The 21,297-nt window shown below is 44.3% G+C and overlaps 1 protein-coding gene across 1 annotated transcript in view; it reads left to right on the top strand.

Annotated features, from left to right (window-relative positions):
• LOC140203714 (D-serine dehydratase) overlaps window positions 1–21,297 on the top strand; it is a 60,603-nt gene that overhangs the window by 35,074 nt on the left and 4,232 nt on the right. The window contains exons 5-6 of the mRNA XM_072269778.1: window positions 3,982–4,171; window positions 6,944–7,049. Coding sequence (XP_072125879.1) covers window positions 3,982–4,171; window positions 6,944–7,049 — 296 coding nt within the window. The remainder of the gene's footprint in view (window positions 1–3,981; window positions 4,172–6,943; window positions 7,050–21,297) is intronic.

Raw genomic sequence — 21,297 nt, 5'->3', positions numbered from 1 at the left:
GAGTGTCCACTAAGATCTTTAACCTCTCACTTCAGTAGTCTGAGGTACCCATCTGCTTTAAGCTTTAACCTCACCATGTCCTATCAATCCAGCTCCAAGAAAACTAACGTTGATGCCCTGTTATGACAGTTTGATGCAGCTGAAGCAGAGAGTGACTCTCTGCCCATCATTCCATCCTCGCCCCGATTGGTTGGGACCTTGAGAATCAGATCTGCCAAGCCCTAAGGCACGAGACTGCTGCGGGTGACACGCTTGGCATCCGACTGTACGTGCTGGTGGCCATGCCCTCTGAGGGATTCCAGTGGCCCCACTCCTCACCCCTCTCCGGTCATCCAGGGGCACAACGGACTCTGGATTTTCTGCTGTGCCGATTCTGGTGACCCACTGTAATCGCAAATGTACGTAAGTTCGACGCTGCCTGCCTTCAATCTGCCCAGTCTAATTCCTCCGGCCAGTGGTCCTCTGAGCTCCTGAGGCCCCTACTGGTCTCCTAATTCCTGTGTTTCCCGATCGCCATGGGTTTGAAACATTCTTTTAGGGTTCCGGTGATCATGAAAATAGTGGACTATTTCTCCAGGGTGGTTCACTTCATTACCCTCCCTGATATTCCTTCAGCTGCTGAGACGGTGGACCAGGTTCCCCAACATATTGTTCGCCTCCATGGTTTCCCTCAGGACATTGTGTTGGACTGGGGCCCACAATTCATCTCCTGCTTCTTGTGAGCCTTATGCTCCCTCTTCCACATCTCAATGGGTTTGTCCTCTGGCTATCATCCACAGACCATTCTGGTCACTCCAAAAGAGCTAACCAGCAAGTGGAGAAGCTTCTATGATGCTTTGCCATCTCTATCCCTTCCACATGGCAGAAGTATCACCTCCTCTGCCACAGGTACGTCACCTTTTGAGCTGCTTCATGGCTTCCAACCCCCACAGAGGAGCCAACAGTGGAGGTCCTGCCTACCAGGGCCCAGTTCACCACTGCCGGAATGCTTGGAAGATGGCATGGAGAGCCATCCTAGCTGGCAACCGCACCTACTGCCACCTGGCTAACCACCATCCATGCCCTACCAGACTACTCCGGCTGAGGGACTGTCCACCCAAGACTCGCCCCTTCATGAGCTCTCGCTCCAGTTCATTGGTTCCTTCAAGATTGCCCATTTCCTCAATCCAGTCACTTACCTTCTCCAAGTGCGACCAACCCTCAGGATCACATCTACCTTACACATGTTGTACGTCAAGCCTGTTGTCCATGGACTGCTCAACCCACCTGAGCCTGCGTCTCCAGAACCTAGGTGATCCAGTGTACCCGGTTCACCAGTTGATGGATTCACGTTGTCGTGGGCATGGCGTGCAATACCTGGTTGTCTAGGAAGGGTATGGCCAGAAGAGAGGTCATGGATGCTGTCCAGTTTCATTGTGGAAGCATTGGTCATCGAGTAGTTCCACCTGACTCATCGAGATCATCCTGGGCCATCAGGTGCCAGCCATAGGTGGTGGGTCCTGTCAGTCTCCCCACATCTGCCCGACTAGCAGGAGTCTCCAACTAATCACCTGTAGCCTATTTAAGCCAGTTCTCATTCTCCGTCCTTATCCACCCATTGAACCAGCCAGCCTCAATCAGATGCTTCTCAGCTTCAGTTACCCTATTTCCTGTGGTACTTAGTATCTGCTGTCCGTCGCTTAGTGGCCCCTGTGGCTTGTTATTTTCATAGTCTTTCATTAAAGTTATTGTCCATTGCTGAATCATCTCCGTCATTCTGCTTTTGGATCAAGCCTCCTCTGCAGCTCCTAACACTTCGTCCTCACTGAGATCCGTCATCTCTGTCATCTTCAAATACAGCCTCGCCTGCATACCTGGAGTGCATTGTCCATGAAGGTCAAGGTTACAGTCCCTCAGCTTTCTAGCCTCAGTAACATTCCAAGCACATGCTGCTGATCTGAGCTACTTAAGAAAATGAATCTCAGCATTGTATGTGGTGACATGTATGTACTTTGATAACAAATGTATTTTGAACTTTGAACTTTGATGTCACAGTTTGTTTCTTATGGCCATTAAGGGTGTCTTCAAAACTCCACACAGAAGGAGAGGAAATTTCATGTACTTATCCTTCTGCCCACAGAAGCAGAGGAGGCAGACTTGGGCAATGGAAGGGCTGGAAAGGATTGCAGGGGTTCTTGCTGAGTAGCTGCAAACACAGAGGACTCTCTGATCTACAGTCTGTTCCCAGGGGCACCCAACTAAGGAAAACATCAAGGCACTGAAAGGTGCACTTTGCACCCTGATCAAAACCTATTGGTCTTCCAGACAAGATGTCTACAAGGGAACACCGCTTACAAGCTGCAGGAGTATGTGTTAGACGATGCACTACAGCTTGGTGCAGCCAGTGCAGTGTCTTTGTATGGAAGGACTACAGTCTAAGGACCTTCTGCCACTAGACACTGAGGAGCTAAGCCCTGTGTAAAACCTTCTCAATTACTTGATCCAAGGAGGCTAGGAGTCTCAACCGTGCTCTGTACACATGAAGTGCTAACACTACTAACGTAAGTGGCACTATGAAGAAAACCTTGCAATGTTTACTGTATTGTAAGTATTTTTATGAATGAAGTTTATCTTTCTAAATTTAAAAATTGGCTTCACCAAATTGGCATTCACTGACTACACCTCCCTAAAAATTCCCTGCAGTAGAGCCTGACTCTGGCCTTGGAGATCTCTAGGAACCCTATAAACAAAAAGTTTGGCTCCTGTGGGCACTCTTTTACACCAGCTTATCCAAGTTCCTGTGAACACAGTTCCAGTGTTCATTTGTTTGATAGCAACAATCCCTTGTAGCATGAGGAATATTACTTTTATTGTTGTACAGCAGGTCCCTTTTAAAACTCACTGTAGAGATCCCAGTTAACAGACTGGGAAGAGCAGTATAATGAAGTAAAGTTACTGGGCTAGTAGCAGGAATTTTGTACTGTTGATATAGAGAGTTGGATCAAACCCCACCATGGCTGCTGAAGAATTAAAGTAATTATTTAAATTTGGAATAAAAAATAGTGTTAGTGATATTAACCGTGACAATATTGGATTTTTTATAAAACATTTGGTGAACAAATGTCCTGGAGAAACAAACGTTCTGCTGTTTACTAGCCTTGTCAACAGTATAGGTGACTCATATGCATCACTGCTGTTGACTCTTTAGGACATTAGGAATTGGCAATAATATTGGCATTGGCAATAATGTCTATCTGAGTGAATAAAAAATGCTTTAAATGACAGAGAACATATGGTGGGAATAACAGTGTTAAGTTTAGTATGGCATTGCACAGGGTAACCTGAAAGTTTGGTGAACCTCTCAATTGAAAACCTCTATCTTTGGGCAGTCTGGTGGCGCAACGACATTGGCGCCGGACCCAGAAGTGGAGGTTCCCGGGTTCAAAACCAGTCGGGTCTGCTCTCGAGTACGCTTTCCATCCAAGGCCGGTTGAGTGTCAAGATCGCAACTCGACCTCATAAAATAAAGGGAAAAATACTGCGAAGGTGTCTGTGTGAGGAGTGGCGCGCCACACGGTCTCTCTCTCGCTCTGCGCCTTGTGGAAGCCATGAAAAAGACATCATCACGGACGCACGTACACACACGCACAGACTTGCACGCAGGCACATGCCAAAAAGAAAGGAAAGGAGATCTCTATCTTTATGTGACATACAGAGGGGATGTCAGGGGTAAGTTTGTTGGGTGTGTGGAATACACTGCCAGCGATGATGGTAGAGGCAGATGCAACAGGGTCTTTTAAGAGACTCTTTGGTACATGGAGCTTAGAAAAATAGAGGGCTATGCGGTAGGGTGATTCTAGACAGTTTCTAGACTAAGTTACATGGTCGGCACAACATTGTGGGCCGAAGGGCCTGTCATGTGCTGTAGATTTCTATGTTCTATGTTCTATTTTCTATTATGTTAGTAAAAATCAAACATTTTTCAAATTTATTTTCTCCCAGATGTCCAGCAGCTAATGATTGGCTCCTGCCAGATGGATGATATCGCTGTGCGTGTGTTGACAAGAGTCATAGGTCATTATCCTCATCGCAACCAACTACTAGTCAACTGTGGCTGGACAGGATTGAGCCTGCATAGTCTAGGAAAACTGCCTACTGGTTATGCAATCATTGAGGGGCACCCTGAGCTGAAGTAAGAAAATATGAACAAGATTGATTTCTGAGTCCTCTCCGTGTTCTCCCTAATAGTTTTAATTCTGGCTGAGTTACTTCTACCTGGGCAGCTATTGGCTTCAAGTTCATCACTCAACAGGATGCTCATCAATCAGCACAAGGAAGCAGATTGAAGTAGCCCGTGGTATTTGTGTTTTTTATCCGCAGAGAGAATTCATTTCAACGGCAAGGCCACGATTGCTAGTGCACGTCCTATGCAAAACCCAGGATGATCAGGCTTTTCTACCTACTGACATTCACAAGGTTGGATTAAGTACATTATATCTCTGGATAGGTTGGTTGGATCCAAACAGATCAGAATTTCCCTGACCACAAGTTCCCAGACTTGATGGAGGATAAACTCTTCCCAGGCAACAAAAGGATGTTTTGCATACATATATATACATATATAAAATGTTTCTAGTGGACTCAGTACATTCCATATACTTAAAATTCATTGAAGCATCTTTTGCAGTCACTATGAAAATGGAAAAGCACAGCTTGATCTTTTTAAGCAATCCTTCAAGATAAGAATGACTTGCTTCCATTCTGCTTCTGTGAGTTTTTGAGGTGATTGATGAGGCCACTTTGGGAACCTTAAAGGGGACAGGAGATTCCCAAAAGAATGGGGGGATCATTAGATTATATGGTGGTGACTCTTTGTATTCCTGACGTGTTAAGTCAATGTGCTCAATACCATCCTGAATGCTCCTTGTCCATTTTGAGTGTTTGTGGACTTGGAATTCATAAGGTTTATTGGGTATGTTGTATTTTTTTCAGGGAGGCTTTGAGCACATCCTTGAATCTTTCCCTCATCTGTCTAGCAACCCCCTTGACATAGAATGTCTGTTCTTGGGTTTGTTGTCAGGCATTAAATAAATTTGCCCAACTGAGGCTACTTGAGGCCTCAATGCTGGGGATGCTGTCCCGGGAGGAGACCCTGACATTAGTTTGCTTGTCCTTCCATTTTTTTTTGAAGAGTTTACATGACAGCATTGATGGTGCCATTCCAGTGCCTTGAGGTGCTTACTGTAGGTCATCCAGGCCTCTTAGTCCCTGTTGTGGGGTCTGAATCTTCAAACATAGTTGACCAAAAGCTGTCCTGGCACACCGAAGGCAATAGTAAATTTTATCCTCAATGTCTGAGAGATGCCTCCCAAAATAAGACTGTGATATGATTTTTATAATCAAGTAGTTTCTTACTGAGGTTGGAGTGACTTTGGTTCTGAAGTGTATCCATCAAGGTTTGAAGAGTTTCCCATTAGATCAGAACCAAGTTTACTATTGCTGCTGCATATGAAGTGAAATTTGATGTTTAGCAGCAGTTGTACAATGCAAAGACCTAAAATTACTATATAATTATTAAGAATTTTTGCTATAATTATTAGTTCAATGCCTGCAGGAAGTTTGTTGATGAGAAAGTTTGGAGGACGGTAACAGCAGACAAATTGTGGATAAAATTATATGTACTTTAATGAGATAATGATGCAAATGAAGAATAATTATTCCTCATAATAAGGAAGAATTCCTAAGCTTTTCTTCATTCTGTTGTTGTGGGATCATCTGTGCCATCTGAGAGGGCAAACAGAGTATTGGATTAATGTTTCATTCCAAGTCTTTGCTCAGTTCGGGTAATATAGTATATCACTTCTGGTGCAATATAATTGAGGTTCAAGCCAAAGGTAGAGAAAGATATTTTCTTTGTCCCTCTAGCTTTAATATACACACTAGAGACAGGCTGGAGGATAGGACTTAAAGATCAAAGATTAGCTTTACTTGTCACATGTACTTTGAAATATTGAAACAGCCAACACAATCCGAGGATTGGATTGGGACATAAGTGTCACCATGCATCTGGCATCAGCAGGGCATACCCACAACTCACTAACCTTAATCCTGGACGTATGCCTTTGCAATGTGTGAGGAAACCAGAACACCATGTGATCACAGGGAGAATGTACAAACTCCTTACAGACAGTGGAGGGAATCAAGCCCCAATCTGTGCTCTCTGGCACTGTAAAACATTGTACCTTGCACTCTTGCACGACCTCAACTAGCAACTGCTCCCTCTTTGGATTACCTTTAAACATGAAGAACAGGATTATGTCATTCCACCTCTTGAGCCTGTTCTCTGACTCAAAATGATCATGGCTGATCTGATTGTAACCATAACTCTTGATTTCTGTCTACTCTGGTAACCTTTCACCCCTTTACCTCTCAGCAATTCTACAGTATTCCGCTTTAGAACATTCAAAGGCTTTCCTCCTCTGCCCTTTGAGGAAAAGAATTCCAGGGACTCAGGTCCAAAGGGAAAATCTCATCATTGTCTAAAATGGGCATACCTTTACTTTTAAACATTGACCTTTAGTTCTAGATTATTCTAAATGAGGAAGTATCCTGCCCTCATCCACCCTGCCAAGCTTGCTCAAAATTCTATGCTCAGAAGTCCTTGCTCAATTTTTAAAATTCAGATGGATACCAGTCTAACCTGTCCTCATAGGTCAACGCCCATTCCAGGCACTAGTCTAATAAACCTTCTCTGAACTGTTTCCAATATAGTACCATTCTTCTATAAATAGGGAGATTGCTACTCTACAACATATTCCATTGTGGTCTCATAAATGCCCCATTTAACTAAATACTATGGATACTTAACTATTGATTTAACCCCCACATTTCTGGATCTTCAGTTTTGTCTACTAGGGCTGACACCTTTTACTACTTTAGTTTTAATTTGTATTTTTCATTACAGGCTGGTGGGAATGACACAAGAACATGGGAGGATCGAATCAATCTCAGGAAAGCTGGATTTTGATAAGTTCCCACTTGGGAGTCTCATCTCACTCATCCCTTATCATGTACGTATCCTGCTTTGCTATCATAAATTTCTTAGTTTGCTGGTGTGCAGACTTGTGTATGTGAAGCTAAGAATATCTTAGAGGTTCTTGCAGTAGTGGTTGCCCGTCATGTCTGACAATGACGGGAAACTTGTGCGGGAAGGTTTTTAAAGTGCAAAAGCCATTGCACAGGGACGGTTCCACTCTCTCAACCTCAGAAGTCTGGATCCAGTGGTGTGAGCAAGCACCTCATACTGGGGTCTTCCTTGGTTGCAGTGGGTGACCATGACGTCTTCTGTGCTTTGGCATGCTCTTTGTGCTCCATGGACTATCCATGCTCTGTCACCTTCCTGGCCATTGGATCTCACCATAGATCTAATCCGCCCAATCCACTGGAGCTGGTTTCGCGTGGTAGGACAGGCATGTCCCTGACATTGGAGAGGGTACAGAGAAGATTCACTAGAATGATTCTGGGAATGATAGGGTTAACATATGAGGAACATTTGTCCGCTCTTGGACTGTATACTTTATACTTTATTATCGCCAAACAATTGGTACTAGAACGTACAATCATCACAGCGATATTTGGTTCTGCACTTCACACTCCCTGGATTACAAATATTAAATATTAAAGATATTAAAAATAGCTTAAATTAGTAAATATTTAAAATTTAAATTATAAATCATAAATAGAAAATAGAAAAATGGAAAGTAAGGTAGTGCAAAAAAGCTGAGAGGCAGGTCTGGATATTTGGAGGGTACGGCCCAGATCTGGGTCAAGATCCATTCAGCAGTCTCATCACAGTTGGAAAGAAGCTGTTCCCAAATCTGGCCGTACGAGTCTTCAAGCTCCTGAACCTTCTCCCAGAGGGAAGAGGGATGAAAAGTCTGTTGGCTGGGTGGGTCGTGTCCTTGATTACCCTGGCAGCACTGCTCCGACAGCATGTGGTGTAAAGTGAGTCCATGGATGGAAGATTGGTTTGTGTGTATTCCTTGGAGTTTAGAAGAATGAGGGGAGACCTCATAGAAACATTTCGAATGTTGAAAGGCATGGACAGAGTGGATGTTGCAAAGTTGTTTCTAGTACGAGAGGGCATGACTTAAGGATTGAAGGGCGCCCATTTAGAACAGAGATGCGAAGAAATTTTTTTAGCCAGAGGGTGGTGAATCTATGGAATTTGTTGCCACAGGCGGCAGTGGAGGCCAAGTCATTGGGTGTATTTAAGGCAGAGATTGATAGGTATCTGAGTAGCCAGGACATCAAAGGTTACAGTGAGAAGGCCGGGGAGTAGGACTTAATACGAGAATGGATCAGCTCATGATAAAATGGCGGAGCAGACTCGATGGGCCAAATGGCCAACTTCTGCTCCTTTGTCTTATGGTCTTATGGTCCCTATCTCAGCGGAGTATGAAGCCACCGGCTACCCCCGCCCTCGCCTGTTGAAGCAGTGAACCGGGGCGTGGCCACTGTCACATGCAAACAGCTGTGTGGAGCTGCTGGTGAGAGCTGAGTGTCTGGTAGGGATCGAAGATCAGTGAGTTGCCCCAGAATGGACACGCGAAACCCCTACCCCTCCATGGACACTCGGTACATCTCGGTTCTTACAGTAGTACACACTTAGAACCTGCATCAACTATATAGACACAAACTATAGTGAAATTTAAAAGTATAAAAGCAATGTGTTACAATTTCAGTCCAAACAACCCAGAGTGAAAATATTTCCCCTACATAATTTCTGACTAACTCAATGAAACAGGTAGAAGCACAAAGACAGAGAAGGTCGCAGACACTATAATATGGAGCTATGGCTATGGGTAACCCTAAGTAACTTCTAAGGTAAGGACATGTTTGGCACAGCTCTGTGGGCCGGAGGGCCTGTATTGAGCTGTAGGTTTTCTATGTTTGTATGCTTCTATGGAGCAACACACAAAGCACTGGAGGAATCTAGTCAGAGTTTCGGGTTAAGACCGTTCATCTGGACTTCATATGAATAGTCCAGTTGAAGGGTCTTGACCCAAGATGTTAACTATCCACTTCCCTCCACAGATGCTGCCTGACCTGCTGCATTCCTCCAAAATCTTTGTGTGTTTCTGCGGGTTGAAGCACAAGGCCTTGGAGAGAACTTAGGTTCTTCATAGCTTAAACTGGTTGAGTTGCTTCTGCTACACAAAGAACAAACCTAGTACTTCATTCTTACCTTAAAGTAAGAGTGAGCAACACTTCTACAAAGTAATGTTGGTGAGAGGAGGGCATAGTTTCAATCTAGCCTGCCCAGTGGGAGTCTGGAGGGCTCTGATCAGTTACACCTTTAAAATTCCAAACAAGTTGACTTTCTATCAACCTTAATAGAAAGAAAACCAAGTGAGGAGTAGAGCAACAATTGGATCAGTATGGTTTGAATGTTTAAAGGGAATCTTCTTGATTGTTGGGAAATGAGCAGGGAACATTTAAGATGGCACAGCCCATTTCTTGCCAGTCCTCCGGTTTAGTGCTAGTGCTGTTGGGGAAAGGATGCAGTGAGAAACTACTTGATTGTAAGAATCATATCACAGTTGCAGACTCCTGTCACATAAGGCTAGGAAGGTTGAGAGTAACTGATAAACACCATCCCCTAAAGTACAAGTCAAGAGGAAGTGCTCCACCGAACAAATCCTAGACCTGCGGTACCACAGGCTCTGAACCCTTAACCAGCTTGCAGATCAGCTGCTCCTTCTTCACTTTCCAATTGGTAATTATAATCTGCCCAATTTTTCCCAAGAGTCTACTTTAGCACTGACATCACTATCTCTGCCTAAGTTCCAGCTATGCACTCGTCATAAACGGATGGGAGAATAAGTGGCGATGATTAAGTGTTGACTGCTAAACAGATGATATGGTCATCCTCAGAAACCAGAGAAAATATCAACTGATCCAATTAACCTGTTGTCCAGATCCTGTCCTAATTATATTGCTGTCAGTACTCACTGTAGCAACAAGCAATATGCTAGAGCAGGGGTTTCCAACCTTTTTTATGCCATGGATTCCTACCATTAACTGAGGGGTCTGTGAATCCCAGGTTGGGAACCCCTATGCTAGAAGAATTCTGTGGGTTGAGCAGCATTTCTGGGGGACAGGGATGTGGGTGGGGAAGGGGAAGAAATGTTGCCATTCCAGGTCAGAGCCCTGCATCAGGACTGTTGTTACCCCAGATTCCAGTTTCCACTGTCCCTTGTGTCTCATCACTGGTTGAAGTGCTCTTTGAATGCGGATCTGGAAATATCCAATAGGACATTGACTCAATAAATTCAGTACTGAGCCATTAGAAACAGATAGCCCTTCCATCTTCTCTTAATTGGCTGATTGTGGTTGAGGAGGTAGTGTGATTAGACATTGCTAATCCTGGCTCAGGAGAGGAAATGTGAGCATCTTGTCAAACTTTCATGTTAAGTTTGTATGCATTTGAAGGTATCTTTGTTGCTAACAGCGTGTGCAAGTCTGCAACTGAGTCAAGATTTTAAGCAGTCATGCCTGATACAGTAGAGCCAATACATCAGTGTATACATACATGCAGTACAAGTTATGTAAGGTGGAACAATTACTTCTGGATGATGTAATATCGCAGCATGGAGTTGTTAAAATACATTAGGACAGATAAGTCCCCGGGGCCTGACGGAATATTCCCCAGGCTGCTCCATGAGGCGAGAGAAGAGATTGCTGAGCCTCTGGCTAGGATCTTTATGTCCTTGTTGTCCACGGAAATGGTACCGGAGGATTGGAGGGAGGCGAATGTTGTTCCCTTGTTCAAAAAAGGTAGTAGGGATAGTCCGGGTAATTATAGACCAGTGAGCCTTACGTCTGTGGTGGGAAAGCTGTTGGAAAAGATTCTTAGAGATAGGATCTATAGGCATTTAGAGAATCATGGTCTGATCAGGGACAGTCAGCATGGCTTTGTGAAGGGCAGATCGTGTCTAACAAGCCTGATAAAGTTCTTTGAGGAGGTGACCAGGCATATAGATGAGGGTAGTGCAGTGGATGTGATCGATATGGATTTTAGTAAGGCATTTGACAAGGTTCCACACGGTAGGCTTATTCAGAAAGTTAGAGGGCATGGGATCCAGGGAAGTTTGGCCAGGTGGATTCAGAATTGGCTTGCCTGCAGAAGGCAGAGGGTGGTGGTGGAGGGAGTACATTCAGATTGGAGGATTGTGACTAGTGGTGTCCCACAAGGATCTGTTCTGGGACCTCTACTTTTTGTGATTTTTATTACCGACCTGGATGTGGGGGTAGAAGGGTGGGTTGGCAAGTTTGCAGACGACACAAAGTTTGGTGGTGTTGTAGATAGTGTAGAGGATTGTCAAAGATTGCAGAGAGACATTGATAGGATGCAGAAGTGGGCTGAGAAGTGGCAGATGGAGTTCAACCCGGAGAAGTGTGAGGTGGTACACTTTGGAAGGACAAACTCCAAGGCAGAGTGCGAAGTAAATGGCAGGATACTTGGTAGTGTGGAGGAGCAGAGGGATCTCGGGTACATGTCCACAGATCCCTGAAAGTTGCCTCACAGGTGGATAGGGTAGTTAAGAAAGCTTATGGGGTGTTAGCTTTCATAAGTCGAGGGATAGAGTTTAAGAGTTGCGATGTAATGATGCAGCTCTATAAAACTCTGGTTAGGCCACACTCGGAGTACTGTGTCCAGTTCTGGTCACCTCACTATAGGAAGGATGTGGAAGCATTGGAAAGGGTACAGAGGAGATTTACCAGGATGCTGCCTGGTTTAGAAAGTATGCATTATGATCAGAGATTAAGGAAGCTAGGGCTTTACTCTTTGGAGAGAAGAAGGATGAGAGGAGACATGATAGAGGTGTACAAGATAATAAGAGGAATAGATAGAGTGGATAGCCAGTGCCTCTTCCCCAGGGCACCACTGCTCAATACAAGAGGACATGGCTTTAAGGTAAGGGGTGGGAAGTTCAAGGGGGATATTAGAGGAAGGTTTTTTACTCAGAGAGTGGTTGGTGTGTGGAATGCACTGCCTGAGTCAGTGGTGGAGGCAGATACACTAGTGAAGTTTAAAAGACTACTAGACAGGTATATGGAGGAATCTAAGGTGGGGGCTTATATGGGAGGCAGGGTTTGAGGGTCGGCACAACATTGTGGGCCGAAGGGCCTGTACTGTGCTGTACTATTCTATTACCCCATGAAGTCATAGTCACAGAGGTATAACATAGAAACAGGTCCAAACTTCAACATGTCAGTTTATACAGACATGCATTAAAATGGAATAATTACTTCTGGGTAATATAATATCTGGGCAGTTCCTTGTGGAGTTATAGTCATAGAGAGATATTGTATAGAAACAGGCCATTCAGCCCACTGAGTCCATGCTAACCACCAATCTACACTAAAACATTTTTATTTTCTTCAATTATTCCTGTACTTGTGCTGTAGACGCTACATAGGGAATAATAGTGTACAATTCATTACTGACCTGTATTGTACAGTTTCAACCAATACAACTGTAAGTCTCCATAGATGAATATTTTGTCATTAACTCCTTTCTGTATCACTTCCTACATACTCTGCAACATTTTAGCCACCTTGGGTTAAAAAGTTATTGGCTTGTTCCAGGGCTTCTCCTAGGAAGACCAGTCTCAGGTGACATTCAGTTTTCATTATCAATTACCTTGAATTTTTCCAATTAAGTTGTGGTAATTGATTGACCATTCCTATAAGTAGACCGTGCGAGGAATGATCAAGTCTTTGGTCACTAATAGATATCCTCTCTCACAAAGACACATCACATATCAAAATAAGAGAGGAAAGAGCTTGATGAATGTGTCTCTCACTCCTCTTTATTGAATTCTTTAGTGTTGACATGCTTTCTCTCTTGAGAAAGGTTCTTTCTAATATAATAGGAGATTCTTTAAAGATTCTTTCTAGTATAATAGGAGAAACAAATTACAGATGTTTTTCCCCCGATTTTGGCGGCCTCTGACAGCAGATTTCATTTCATTTTCAACCTGTGATTGAAAGCTGCAGGAAGCAGTAGAGTTGTCTAAGCACCAGACATTCATGGACAATGTGTGACCCACCACCTTTAGTTTTATTCATAAATGATGCACTATCAACTCCCCTGTTAAGATCACATCAAGATACTGCATTCAGATTTCAGGGTAAGTGTTTATTTTGGAAGGTGATGAAATGCAGATTTATCAAAATTATAACCAGACCAAAATGCATTAAAGCATGAAGACAGTATGGTAAATCATGATTTGGGTTTCCTTGTGAGTTATCTGATGAATGAGGGATGAATGAGGGATTAATGGAGTGTACAGCTAAAACTATTTCCTTCGAAGGGGCATCCAGAAAAAAGGGCGCAATATAAACTTAGTGAGATGGGTGTTTTGGGAGTGAAAGTCAGGAAACATTTTAAGCAAAAGTTAGCTATGATCCTTTCCCACTCTTTTGAGCTGCAGGGTAACCTCCTCCTGAATTGTTCTAATCACAATACATGCATTCCCATGTACGGGTGCAGTGATATCATACGCCAAAGCCCAGAGTTTGAGCTCCTCCAGCTGACAACAATTCCCACATTTGTTGATGTTCAGGACATGGAAATGATTTGGAGTTCCCACATGGCACAGGATATGCATTCCAGAGGAGTGAGTTGCCCTGCTATGCCTCAATATATTAATTTAACCCAATAACAGAAAGAATGTTCTTAAAGCAGTAATGTACTATTGTTATCTACCATCTCCCAAGAAGACTGTATCGATCATTAGGGATCATCACCATCTGGCACATGCCCTCTTCTTGTTACTACCATCAGGGAAGAGGTACAGGAGTCTGAACATCCATACTCAATGGCTTAGGAACAGTTTTTCCTCCATCCAGCATCTGACTTCTGAATGGTCCCTAAACCCATGAACACTTCATGTCTTATGTCAGTGATAATTCTGATTCTGCTGTTAGATTACTTGCTGTCTTACTCATCCTGAGGGGACTTATAGAATTCCCAGATTTTTTGCTTAAACCAAATGCTTCTTTAATCTTACTTGGCCTTTGCTTCTCACACATCTTTTGAAGTTATCCCTAGTGTATATGAAATAGAAGCAGGAATAATCTACTCTATTATGTTTTGTAACTTCAGAAGTTAATTGAAAGAAAACCATAGGAGCCAAGGTACTGGTCTACTTAGTTTTTCTTTTGATTCATTTCTGGAGTTAAAAAACATAACAGAGGTGATGAGGAAGTTTTGAAATAAACCCAAGACTGCTACCTACCAGTTGAAGCACAGCATGTTTTCCTTCAGAAGGGGAGAGCAATGTTCAAGTTTTGAAAAAAGGCAGAAGACCAAAAGACGAATGAAATTAGCAAGCAACAAGTACAGGCATGGGTTCATAAACAGTGTATACCGGAACATAAGAAATAAATCAATCAAAAGCAGACATGGCTGGCTGCATAGGAAAAATAGACATGTTTGATTGCACAAAAGATAACTGGATGATGTATACTGCATGAATTGAGCAATATTTTGAAGCAAATGAAATAGCTGATAAAAACTGCAGTGCAGCTGAGTGCCATGGGTGGAAAGGCATACAGTTTGCTTAGAAGTTTAAGTACTCTAACCAAACCAGAAGAAATGGGCTTTGCTGATATCGTGAATGTAATGCAGGAACATTTGGAATCAAAACCATTGTTGACTGCAGAACGCTTAGGTTTCATAAGTGGAATCTAAAAGAAGGGGAGTCTATTTCACCTTATGTGGCTGAATAGAAGTAATTCCTTAGGCATTGTCAGCACATTAGCAACACACTGGAGGAACTCAGCAGGTCGGGCAGCATCCGTGGAAACGATCAGTCAACGTTTCGGGCCAGAACCCTTCATCGGGACTGAAGAAGGAAGGGGCAGAGGCACTATAAAGAAGGTGGGGGGAGGGTGGGTAGGAGAAGGCCGGTAGGTTCCAGGAGAAAAACCAGTAAGGGGAAAGATAAAGGTGTGGGGGAGGGGAAGCAGGGAGGTGATAGGCAGGAAAGGTGAAGAAGGAATAGGGAAAAACACAATGGATAGTAGAAGGAGGCAGAACCATGAGGGAGGTGATAGGCAGCTGGGGGAGGGGGCAGAGTGAAATAGGGATAGAGGAAGGGAGAGGGAGGGAATTAGCGGAAGTTGGATAATTCAATGTTTATACCAAGGGGCTGGAGACTACCTAGACGGTATATGAGGTGTTGCTCCTCCAACCTGAGTTTAGCCTCATCGTGGCAGTAGAGGATCTCTGCCCCCTCCCCCAGCTGCCTATCACCTCAGTCATGGTTCAGCCTCCTTCTACTACCCAATGTGTTTTCCCCTATTCCTTCTTCACCTTTCCTGCCTATCACCTCCCTACTTCCCCTCCCCCACCCCTTTATCTTTCCCCTTACTGGTTTTTCACCTGGAACCTACCAGCCTTCTCCTTCCCACCCTCCCCCCACCTTCTTTATAGGGCCTCTGCCCCTTCCCCCTTCAGTCCTGATGAAGGGTTCTGGCCCGAAACGTTGACTGATCATTTCCATGGATGCTGCCCAACCTGCTGAGTTCCACCAGCATGTTGTGAGTGTTGCTTTGACCCCAGCATCTGCAGATTATTTTGTGTTTACAATTGTCAGCACATTGGTAGGCTTAATAATGCACTGAGAGATTGTTTAGTTTGTGGAATCTTACAAGAAAGCATCATAAGTGGCTTCTAACTGAAGCAAAAGAGCAGTTGAAATTACTGTATCAATGGAAACAGCAGCCAGAGACAACAATTGAGCTCCAGTCAGGAATGAAAGTAAAAGATGAACAAAATTGCAACCTAAACAGAAACTTGCCTGGCCAAGCAAATTAGAACCCTAGAATCAAAGAAAAGTACAGCACAGTAGCAGGCCCTTTGGCCCATTTATTCCATGCCGAACCATTTAAACCGCCTACTGCCATCGACTTGCCCTTCATAGCACTTCATATCCATGTACCTATCCAAACTTCTCTTAAATGTAGAAATTGAGTTCACATGCACCACTTGTGCTGGCAGCTCATTCCACAACCTAACAACCATTTGAGTGAAGAAGTTTCTCCTCATGTTCCTCTTAAATTCTTCACCTATCACCCTTAACCCATGACCTCTATTATAGTCCCACTCAACCTCAGTGGAAAAAGCCTGCTTGCATTTACCCGATTTATACCCCTCATAATTTTGTATACCTCTATCAAATCTCCTGTCAGTCTTCTAGGTTCCAAGGAATAAAATCCTAACCTATTCAATCTTTCCGTATAACTAACACCCTCCAGTCCAGGCAACATCTTTATAAACTTTCTCTGTACTCTTTCAACGTTATCTACATCTTTCCTGTAGGTAGGTGACCAAACTGCACACCAAATTAGGCCTCACCAATGTCATATACAACTTCAACATAACATTCCAGTTGTGTTACCATTGTGGCGGGGCTCACATACACCAGATCAATGCAGGTTTAAGGGCGAAACATGGAAAATGCAGTGAAGTAGTTCACATACAAAGAGTATGTTGGGCAAACTAAAATAAATGGATTGCACAGGGAAGGGAACAGGATTTTTAAAAATCAAGTTACCGTTTCAAAATAAGCACTAATCTGCATGCGGTTGATGAAAAATCTGATAATGATGACAGTGACACAGGACTGCATAGCTTTGAGATTTTCAATGTGGAAACTAACAAGAGACAAGCAATATGGCTCACACCAGAAGTGAACGGCAAATTAATTAAAATGGAAATAGACACTGGTTCGGCTGTGTCAGTCATTCCACAAATTGAGTCTGAACAGCATTTCAAAGGTAATGAACTGAAGCCTAAAAAATACCCAACTAAGAACATATACTGGAGAAAAGAGAACTCCTGTGGGACTGACATTCATAACAGTGAAAGACAAAAACCAGCAAGCCACATTGGGTGTGTATGTGGTAAAAACAGGAGGGCCAGCATTGTGGGGATGTGATTGGCTGAGACAACTACAGCCTGACTGGGGATCCATCCACCATCTGTATGCCACATCCCCTGCAACAGAATCACCTGAAAGTGAATTAAGAACGGTACTGGATGATGCCACAGCAGTGTTCGAGGATGGCATTGGAAAGCTCAAACATATTAAGGGTAAAATAGTGCTACATAAAAATGCCACACCCATGTTTTACAAAGCCAGCCCAGTTTCTTATACCATCCATGATAAAGTAGCCAGTGAGCTACATTGCATGGAGGCAGAAGGAATTCTTTCCAAGGTTGAGAGGAGCCCAAGGGAACATCAGTGGTCCCAGTAGCAAAAAAAGATGGGTCTGTCAGGATCTGTGGTGATTTTAAAGTCACCATCAAACCAGTATTGAAAGTAGGTCAAAGCCCTCTACCCAGGATCAAGGATATCTTTGCAAACCTTTCTGGAGGGAAACACTTCAGCAAAGTGAACATAGCTGAGGCCCACCTGTAGATGGAGATGAAAGAAGAGTCCAAAGTTTTTTTCACCATAAACACTCACAAAGGGCTTTATTGCTATAATAGGCTAATTGTTGGAGTGACGCCTGCACTCGCATTCTGGCAGAAAGTTATGGACCAGAAGCTGCAAGGCTGCCCAGGCCCTGTGTCACATGGATGATATCATTGTTAACAGTGTGGATGACAAGAAACATTTCCAAAATCTCAGGACAGAAGATTAGAAGATTATGACATAACAGATGTTAATTTGTTAAATCAAGCATCACTTTACTGTGGTCACATCATTGATGCACAAGACTTACACAAGTGTACTGAGAAAATTCAAGCAATAGTGGATGCACCGAGGCCAAAGGATGTGTCATAGTTGCAGTCCTTTTTAGGTTTTGTCAACTAATATAACAGGTTCCTGCCAAACCTGGCTACTGTGCTCCACCTCTTGAACTCATTACTACAGATCACTAAGAATGGCAATGGACAAAGCAGTGTCCACCATCAACTCTGCTCTCAAATGCATCTCCCCCATTTCACGCACATCTGCTCTCACTCCATCCTCCCGCCACCCCACTAGGAATAGGGTTCCCCTTGTCCCTACCTACCACCCCACCAGCCTCCGGGTCCAACATGTAATTCTCCGTAACTTCCGCCACCTCCAACGGGATCCCACCACTAAGCACATTTTTCCCTCCCCCCCTCTCTCTGCATTCCGCAGGGATCGCTCCGTACACAACTCCCTTGTCCATTCGTCCCCCCATCCCTCCCCACTGATCTCCCTCCTGGCACTTATCCTTGTAAGCGGAACAAGTGCTACACATGCTCTTACACTTCCTCCCTTACCACCACTCAGGGCCCCAGACAGTCCTTCCAGGTGAGGCGACACTTCACCTGTGAGTCGGCTGGGGTGATATACTGTGTCCAGTGCTCCCGATGTGGACTTCTATATATTGGCGAGACCCGACGCAGACTAGGAGATCATTTCGCTGAACAACTACGCTCTGTCTGCCAGAGAAAGCAGGATCTCCCAGTGGCCACACATTTTAATTCCACGTCCCATTCCCATTCTGATATGTCTGTCCACGGCTTCCTCTACTGTAAAGATGAAGCCACACTCAGGTTGGAGGAACAACACCTTATATTCCGGCTGGGTAGCCTCCAACCTAATGGCATGAACATTGACTTCTTAAACTTCCCCTAATGCCCCACCTCCCCCTGGTACCCCATCTGTTATTTATTTATATACACACATTCTTTTTCTCTCTCTCCTTTTTCTCCCTCAGTCCCTCTCACTATACCCCTTGCCCATCCTCTGGGTTTCCCCCCTCCCGCTTTTCTTTCTCCCTAGGCCTCCTGTCCCATGATCCTCTCATATCCTTTTTGCCAATCAACTGTCCAGCTCTTGGCTCCATCCCTCCCCCTCCTGTCTTCTCCTATCATTTCAGATCTCTCCCTCCCCCTCACACTTTCAAATCTCTTACTAGCTCTTCTTTCAGTTAGTCCTGATGAAGAGTCTCGGCCGGAAACGTCGACTGTACCTCTTCCTAGAGATGCTGCCTGGCCTGCTGCGTTCACCAGCAACTTTGATGTGTGTTGCTTGAAAGCAGTGTGAGGTAACTTTCCAAAAGACAAAGGAAATGGTGGCATCAGACACTTAACTCACATGCTATGATCCCCATTATCCAGTCAAGCTTGCCTGTGATGCCTTGTCTTATGGTTATAGGTACGGTCAATGTCGCACGATGGAAGTGAATGCCCTGTAGCTTTTGCATTACGTTCACTTAGTGCTGCAGGGAAAAATTATGCACAGATTGACAGAGAGACATGTAAGGGAGAGAGTTGGGATGTTATGTTGAAGTTGTTTAAAATGTTGGCGAGGTCTAATTTGGAGTACTGTGTGCAGTTCTGGTCACCTACCTGCAGGAAAGATGTCAATAAGATTGAAAGAGTGCAGAAAAATTTACAAGGATGTTGCCGGGACTTCAGGATTTGAATTATAGGGAAAGGTTGAATAGGGTAGGACTTTGTTTCCGAGAGTGTAGGATAATGAGGAGAGATTTGATGGAGGGATGCAAAATTATGAGGGGTATAGATAGCGTCAATGCAAGCATGCTTTTTCCACTGAGATTGGATGAGCCTAGAACTAAAGGTCATGTGTTAAGGTTGAAAGGTGATATGTTTAAGGGGAACATGAGGATGAACGTCTCTACTCAGAGGGTGGTGAGAGTATGAAATGAGCTGTCAGTGGAAGGGGTAGATTCTGGTTTGACTTCAAAGTTTAAGGGAAATTTTGGATGGGAGGGGTATGGAGAGCTATGGACTGGGTGCTGGTTGATGGGATATATTCAGAGTTCAGTATGACAAAGATGGGCTGAAGGACATGTTTCTGTGCTGTAGTGTTCTATGACTCTATCAGGGCAGCAAACCACACGCCATCATAAACTGAAGTTATATCACCTGTCCTCCATTCTCACTGGGTCTAAATCCGTTTTTTTCGAACAGTTTTGTGGGAGTACCTCCACAAAGACTGCACTGGTTCCAGGAGACTGCTCCTCACCACTTCCTCAAAAAAAAGGTTTAGAGTAATGCTGGCCTTGGCAACAATGCCGACATCTTAACACAAGATACTGCATTTTGATGCATGTGTACACCAGAGAAAGACAGTGTCTTCAATCAATCATTGGGGTTGGAATCAAGAAATAACATAGTTAAAGTGAATAATCTAAATTAGTCTCATTCAGACTAACCAAAGTGTAACAATTAGAAGAGGTGAGTACTGAATTGAAAGACTTGCTGGAAACCACAAATTAACACAAGAAGCTCATTAGTTGGTGCCTGGCAGAGAACCATGTTGTGCATGAGATTAGTCATAAACAACAGGAGTTCTGCAGATGCTGGAAATTCAAGCAACACACATCAAAGTTGCTGGTGAACGCAGCAGGCCAGGCAGCATCTCTAGGAAGAGGTACAGTCGACGTTTCAGGCCGAGACTCTTCGTCAGGACTAACTGAAGGAAGAGTGAGTAAGGGATTTGAAATTGGGAGGGGGAAGGGGAGATCCAAAATGATAGGAGAAGACAGGAGGGGGAGGGATAGAGCCAAGAGCCGGACAGGTGATTGGCAAAAGGGATATGAGAGGATCATGGGACAGGAGGTCCGGGGAGAAAGACAAGGGGGGGGGAACCCAGAGGTTGGGCAAGGGCTATAGTCAGAGGGACAGAGGGAGAAAAAGGAGAGTGAGAGAAAGAATGTGTGTATAAAAATAAATAACGGATGGGGTACGAGGGGGGGGCGGGGCATTAGCGGAAGTTAGAGAAGTCCAAGTTCATGCCATCAGGTTGGAGGCTACCCAGATGGAATATAAGGTGTTGTTCCTCCAACCTGAGTGTGGCTTCATCTTTACAGTAGAGGAGGCCGTGGATAGACATGTCAGAATGGGAATGGGATGTGGAATTAAAATGTGTGGCCACTGGGAGATCCTGCTTTCTCTGGCGGACAGAGCGTAGGTGTTCAGTAAAGCGGTCTCCCAGTCAGCGTCGGGTCTCGCCAATATATAGAAGGCCACATCGGGAGCACCGGATGCAGTATATCACCCCAGCCGACTCACAGGTGAAGTGTCGCCTCACCTGGAAGGACTGTCTGGGGCCCTGAATGGTGGTAAGGGAGGAAGTGTAAGGGCATGTGTAGCACTTGTTCGGCTTACAAGGATAAGTGCCAGGAGGGAGATCAGTGGAGAGGGATGGGGGGAACGAATGGACAAGGGAGTCGCGTAGGGAGTGATCCCTGCGGAAAGCGGGGGGGGGGGGGGAAGGGAAAGATGGCTTA

The sequence above is a fragment of the Mobula birostris genome, chromosome 1, assembly GCF_030028105.1.
Source record: "Mobula birostris isolate sMobBir1 chromosome 1, sMobBir1.hap1, whole genome shotgun sequence".
NCBI classification, from domain to species: Eukaryota; Metazoa; Chordata; class Chondrichthyes; order Myliobatiformes; family Myliobatidae; genus Mobula; species Mobula birostris.
Note: the sequence above shows the minus strand (reverse complement) of the source record. Positions and strands in the feature narration are given on the sequence as shown.